Consider the following 6,971-nt stretch of genomic DNA (forward strand, 5'->3'; position numbering starts at 1 on the left):
AAGTTTGGGAGAACTCGAAAAAGCCTGCGGCTGAGACGTGTTCCCACAGCATTTCTCGTTCTCCCAAACTTCCACTCGTGTTTCTATGACTCGATGGAAACACGGTACATGCTTTCTATTTCTTAAATATTTATATTTTTCATGATTGGTCCGATTTGGTGGCATTAGTAGACTTAAGGATGAGCAGAAAAATTAAACTTTTGGCTAATCTCAGAAGAATCACGGCATTGACAGGCAGCCCCACAATATTGAAAATAATAATTATTTTTAATTAACTTTTTGGGAACCCACTTGAGATATACTCCTCATAATTGTTTTTCTTAACCAGATGAGAGTCAGATATTTGTCTTTAACAGACATATTTGCATTTCAATTTCGCCAGTTGTTTAATTTTTTCGACATCATTCTCAAATGATGTCATTTGTTAATTAATCGATTTTGTGTCGAAAAAATTTGCAACAGTTACATATGACGGCTGTCTACCATTAGCACTGGGGGAGGATCGGTTAATTTCTGGGTTGAGTACAGGCCGGGTGAGCAAAGAGCCCAAACTATAAAATCTAACTCCTGATGAAATTCTGGATTGAACTGAGTAGCCACGTATATTACGTAAACTTTAAAACTTCCCTTAATAATTTGCTTTTTTTCTCTAGAAATCCGGACACACATCACGATTATTTTAGGCCTGCTGGCCAGACTAGCTGCCGTGCCATTTATTTAATCTCAATAGATGTTACAATTGTTTAGCAAGACATTTGGGAAGGTTAAAACTAGGTGTATGAACACACGAAAGAAACTCCTGAAATCCAACGGCTTGGAATAAACGGGGAACATATGTTCCCGACCTAGGCATTATATTAGCACCCTTGAGTTTCAAAGTTGTCGTTTCTCGACATACTACCGTACAAATTGCTTGGTAACATAGGATCTTACTGGGGTCTAACTATATATCAACGTTACAGAAATCACCAAAAAACGAAACATTTCATTAGTATATGACAAAGTAAATGAAGATCAAGCTTGAGTTCTCCCGCACGACGGAGGCTGACCCTAGAATGTCTTACCATGCTAGCGTCTAGGAGATACCATTTACAGACTCTAAGCCTATTAATTCACTGCGCGCTTCAAACCCGCCCGAAGCTCTCTGCGCCGCGCCCGTACAGAATAGGTTTATCGCAAATTACATTATATGACTGCCATCGATCTTACATACCCATGTACCTTCAATAACACCATTTATCTCTTTGGTTACTGTATACTAAATGTTCTTTTCAGTTTTTTATGGCAAAGAATTTTAAGTTGAATTACGATGAAGCAATGATTTCCAAAACTGTTTAATTGCAACGCGCATCGCTGGAATACGCCAACAGTAAACCAGGGGATTGATCGAAGAGTTAAGATAAACAAGAAAGGCTGACCATCTCAACATAAATATTCTGCGAGGCGAGATAGGCCAATCGGTGAAGGCAATAAGAGCGCGAATGCAAATGTAAGGAAAATAACAGATAATAAGTAAAATTAATAAGACTATCATGGTGATGAGAGATTTTCTGTAACGCTTCATGTCAAAGGCCTCAGGTTGGTTTGGCAGTGATTGATTCTGAATCTGAATTCGGTGCCGTCGACAAATGCGATAAATCGTCGAACAAGTTGATGTGTTTACCACGATGCACAAAGCGACAACGAAGAACGAAAAAGAGCGATGCAGCTCGTTGTCAATGAGGAACAGTACGGCATACACCACGCTTGTTAGCCAGATGAGGCAGAGTGCGAGGATAGTTTTCTTTACGGTAACGACAGCAACGTACCTGAGATGCAGTATGAGAGCAAGACATCTGTCCACGCTGACCGAGGTGAGCGTCAAAATTGTAACAGAGACGAAGAAGGCTTGAATGAATCTGAAGATTAGACGAAGAACTGGATATTTTTCTCGGCTCACTTCGTAAATCAAAACCACAATGAACAACGGCTGGACAATCAAACCAACTGCCAGGTCAGACAGCGAGAGTCCCAAGAGTAGAATATTAGTTGGTTTATGTAAAGTTGGCTTGCTCCAAATTGCGCCGAGGACAAGGAAATTTCCAGCAAACGCCGTCAGCGAGAACACCGCGTTTAGAACGCAGACAGCGTCGTAAAACTCGGCGTAACTTTCCCCTCCCCATGTGGGATTATTGCTTTGATTTGAGTTGTTGTACATTGCTGTAAAATTTCACGGCTTGTTGAATCTGAATACGAGTATAGATAGTCCGCCCTCATGCACGGTGTGTCGTGTTTAACTGGTCTGCTGTGGAGTACCTCAAGTAAATCAGTGATTACATTATACCCATTTGCTTGCCAGAGAGCAAAGTCCATTAAGACCTAGATTGAGTGGGTCGCTGCCTTAATAACATTTCTTTTGTTTTAGACAAGTACTTGTCTTTAAAGGATTTTAGAAAAATGTAGTAATGACCGATACGGCGACTCTTTTCTAGTTCTCAGAAATAAAAATGAGTTTATTTTTAGTATACCGCTTGTGAGCACTTAGAAAACTGATTTAATCGCAATTGAACAGCGTTTAAAACTTGACCTTTAATTAAAATTTTTGGGCAGTTGAACTACTCAGCTCTATACTTTGCAGGATTTTCAGGTCATTATCTTGAACTGAATTAGTGACAATTAAAGTGGAGACATAACGTCAATAAATATGAGTTACTTTCCTCAACTACCGCCTGGCACTTAATTTTTGCGCGGGAGTTAAATTTTGCGGATTTTTCGAGAACTAATTTTTGATATTGCAAAAGAGTGGCTTTCTTGTTGAGCGGTAAGTTTTGCGATTTTCAGAAAGCCGCGTTTGACTGGAATTCAGCATTTTCATCTTTTTGATCTGACTACATGCAACAACAAGTGGAACAATTTGCCGCGATGTCAATTGTAAAACACTGTAAACAGTGTCACTCAGTATTAAAATTACATCTTGCCCTTGTGTGACTGTTGCTTCTGCAATGGATCAGCAATAACTACGGTACCACTTGATGTATTATCACACCTGCAGTGTACCGACGGCAATTTATCGTTTTATTTCTGAACGTTTTGATTCTAATTCATCGTTTTGTTTCTGCAGAAAGAAACGTTTTAAGTTAATGGCCCTTAAAAGATTCTACTTATGCTTTTTTGTATGCACAATTTTGCCAATGGAGTACTTTTTTGGAAAGAAAATTTTTGCGGTAACCTTTTTTGGGGATCTTGGAAAAAATCGCAAAAATCGCAAAAATTAGAACCCGCAAAAATTTCGTGCTTAACGGTAGTCAATTACTATGATGGGATTAGAATGGATCATTTTTCATCAAAGGGAGCCGATAAATAATTCGATCTCATTTTGTGTTGTCTTTTTTTACGTACTTTTGGCAGTTAGCAGTCTTAGCGATGGATTTTCACCGCCAATTCTAATATTCTTCACGAAACACGACAACTGAGTAGATGAAACTAAGTTGGAATTCTTTTTTTTCTAGGTTTCGATAAAATGCTTTCAAAACAAATAAATACCCAGATCTGGACTAGAAATGTTTTTCAATGCAAAGCGTTATGGTCACTTATTTTCGTGAGTGTTTTTTTCTTATTTTCCGTGTTCAACAATTTCTAATTAAGAGCGCTGTTTATTTAACGACACCTGTGATATATGAAACGAATGTGTGTTCATTAAGTGAACAAGTTGTTATTGTTATATTGACGTATATGGAACAGGTTAATTACCACAACAACAGCTAGAATAGCTTGTCAAAAACGCCCTTAATCTTAGCTAGGCCTTCCCCTAGATTTCACGTAAAATCGCCTATAATTATATTCCGTTAATTCTAAAAAATATTTAAATAACACAAAAATGTTTTTAAATGTCTCGAAAAACCCTCTAAATATCTTATGCTTGTTTTAAAATAAACCGATTTTTAATGACTTAGACAATAATTTTCAAATTTTCCATGAGAATTTTAAAACTTTCCATGAGAAGAGGATTCAGGCTTATCGATGTTACCAGCATTCGCCATCTTGAAAGATTGCTGTGTTAGAGTTTTTAGTGAAATCAAATATAATTTCAAGTAGGAAACCGCTTAACTGGGTGGTTTCTGGCACCAAAGAACTGAGTATTGTTGCAAGAAGGTAGCGAGGAAAACACAGGCGGCCAAAAGAGCTATGAATTAAAATTTTAAATACTGATCTCTCAGTGTCTGTTTTACGTGTTCATAAACACGGGCAAAGAAACCAGGCCAATACCCAGCCATCTTGATCGAACAGGCTTGGTGAATTAATTATTTGTTATATGAAAAAAAACCCCGCTATTTTTCCTGCGGGACACAGCGGGTAATCCCGAGCAGGCCAGATAGCCTCATCTTGCCCGCGCGGGTAGCCAATCACAGTGCAGGATTCGCTTCATCTTGACCGTTCAAGGAGCTAGCCATATAATAAATTTGAATAACGATCTGTATACTTTTTTATTAAACAACACATTCAGTTAATACATTTATACTTAGGTAATTTTTATGCCGTCAAAAGGAACACTGCGTGTTTAGTATGCAGTTGACGACGCCAAACTTGGCGTAGCTTTTGTGTGTTCTGGTGTGGGATCATTTCTTTTATTTGTTTTGTAGCCCACTGTAAAATTCAACGGCTCCGTTTGTACGTTTGTGGAGAACTCGATAGGCTCTCTGTGTCGTGTTACACTAGTTGGAACACCTCACATTAATTCTGTTACACTTATTTGTTTGCCAGGGAATGAATTGATAATTAAATGAAATGCATGCAGTCGAACCTCCACTAACGGCCAGCTCTCTGTAAAGGCCACCTCTCTACATCTGCCACTGTAGTGGCGAGGTCTTTAGAGGACCTTTTGAGCTAGCTTATGACAAAAAATTGGAACAAACTCGTTCCGTTGTCTTAAAATGTACGTCTGTTATGTTTATAATCGTTAGGTCTTTTAAAATTACTTTATGTAATTTACGATATAGTCATTTGTTCACGATCACGAAAATTTTGTAGGATGTAGCGCTTACAACTGAAAGCTTGTCGCAACGAAAGGCGAGGAAACTGTTACAATGTCTCGCTAGGATAGTTTTGTTGTACATGTATCTTCTTGTAGCAGTTCCAATTGTCGGGCCACCTATTTCTCGCATTTAGCGCATATACAGTTAACTGTTACCCGCTGAGTGAAAGCGACTTTTCTATTCCCCTTGATCACGTGGTACGTCCTCATCTCATACACTGGCTGGCATTTCGGGAGGCCGCAACTGCCAACGTTATGCAAACACTGGAAAGAAAACTCTTTACATATTGCAACCACACCAGATGCATTGAGAAGCCTCCGCTTCACACATTTGTTGTCTCGTCGGATGTGGCTTGGGAAAGACAGGTCTGGAAGTGTGACAGTGGCGAGAAGAAGGAAACACGCGGTTACAATAGACACACCCTGAAAGCAAAAGTCAAAATATAGTTGTAGTACTGTATCTTTCATAAGTCCGTTTTCCTACCAAGGTGGTTGGGTCACACCATTGTAGGAAATTCAGTTCCACTAGAGGAGAATGTTTGGCTTAAATTTTACACGATTGTAACCAATTAAATGAAAGATGTTAAATTTGAACAGCGGAGAAAGATGAAAAGACATGAATAACTTTCGCAGTTGAGTCTTCTAAACATTTTAAGTAGCTGGGCAAAAATAAATTCTGAAAAAATTCAGGCTTGAACGTGATTCGCATCGAGCCCAAGAATTTTGCGATACCGGTGCAGCCGGCTCTACCAATAAAAAAATTAAGCCAACTGGGAGCTGGTCAATGTGTGAATTCGTAATTTACCTGTGGATGGCGAAGAGAGTAAATGCGCATTTTTTCAGACGTTATTTTCACAACTCCTGAAATTGTGTACATTCCGCAATCCTCGAACTAGCGCCTACCCTCAAATAAGCGCCCCCTTTGAATAAGCGTCCTTCCTGTCAGCCAAAATTTAAAATAAGCGCCCCTCTCCCCTCCCCTGGTGTATGTAAAAGTGCTGAGACAACAGAGGATGTATAGTTTTGGTCGTGTTCAATGACAAACAAGTGATGTTCGACTTATTCAAGCTCTGCAACGGATGGTAGTGAAGATCTGCTGATTTATTGGCTAAAGCCCAACCAACCTTACGCAGCAGGCTTAGACCGGCTAAAGGGGTTATATTACGTAGTTCTTCAAGAGAGACAGGATCATTCTGAGACTTCTGAGGGACTGACACACAAATATAGTGCAAAAAACCAATCATATCTGACCAAAATTTGGGAAAAGTTAAATTGGTGCCCCCCCCCCCCCCCGATTAAGCGCCTTGCTCGAATAAACGCCTCGTCTTCTCCTAAATTTGAAATAAGTGCCTGAGGGGATTTACGGTAACTGCGATGACCATTCATGTCCTTGCAAATGTCTTGTGTCATGTTCTTGGATCGTGCTTTGGAAATGCCTCCGTTTAAATATGATTGAAAACGGAAAAGGAGCGACTAACATGTACACTAAGTTGCTAAAAGAATGAAATGTATTCTTAGGGAAGTATCCCGAAGCAGCGACGGTGAACGTCGCTAAAAATTCAAAGCGGCTGAAGCCTTGTCTACTCGTATCCGGATATTACTTTTTCCATTTTCAAAAACTACGCGTCCACATGCACACGGGGCTTATTAAAATCGTCTTCGCTTGTCCACACGAGACGCTAAAACGATGGAAATACTAGGGCGTAGAAAAGAATGGCTCCATTTTTTTCTGCGCTATGGAAATACAATAGAGAACATGCGCGTTGCCAAAAATATAACCCGCAAGCAGTTCTGGGCACCATTTTGTACGGTATTTACTCTTATTCGTCCGTCGATCTCCTTTTAAGCTTAGAACATGTTTACGTTTTACAGCCTTTGTTCTCAACACTGACACAGAAAACATCCTTTTTATGTTCATCGCTTCCTTACAAAGTCAGCTTGAAGATTTAATATGGTAAAA

At 39.4% G+C, this 6,971-nt stretch overlaps 1 protein-coding gene across 1 annotated transcript; it reads right to left on the bottom strand.

Annotated features, from left to right (window-relative positions):
• Window positions 1-28: 28 nt before the first annotated feature.
• LOC145467417 (beta-4C adrenergic receptor-like) lies at window positions 29-2,366 on the bottom strand. The gene has a single exon (XM_081450977.1). It carries the CDS (start codon window positions 2,195-2,197, stop codon window positions 1,295-1,297), a length of 903 nt encoding a protein of 300 aa, XP_081307103.1. The 5' UTR covers window positions 2,198-2,366; the 3' UTR covers window positions 29-1,294.
• Between the last annotated feature and the right edge of the window lie 4,605 nt (window positions 2,367-6,971).

Source organism: Orbicella franksi, chromosome 2 (assembly GCF_964199315.1).
Source record: "Orbicella franksi chromosome 2, jaOrbFran1.1, whole genome shotgun sequence".
NCBI classification, from domain to species: domain Eukaryota; kingdom Metazoa; phylum Cnidaria; class Anthozoa; order Scleractinia; family Merulinidae; genus Orbicella; species Orbicella franksi.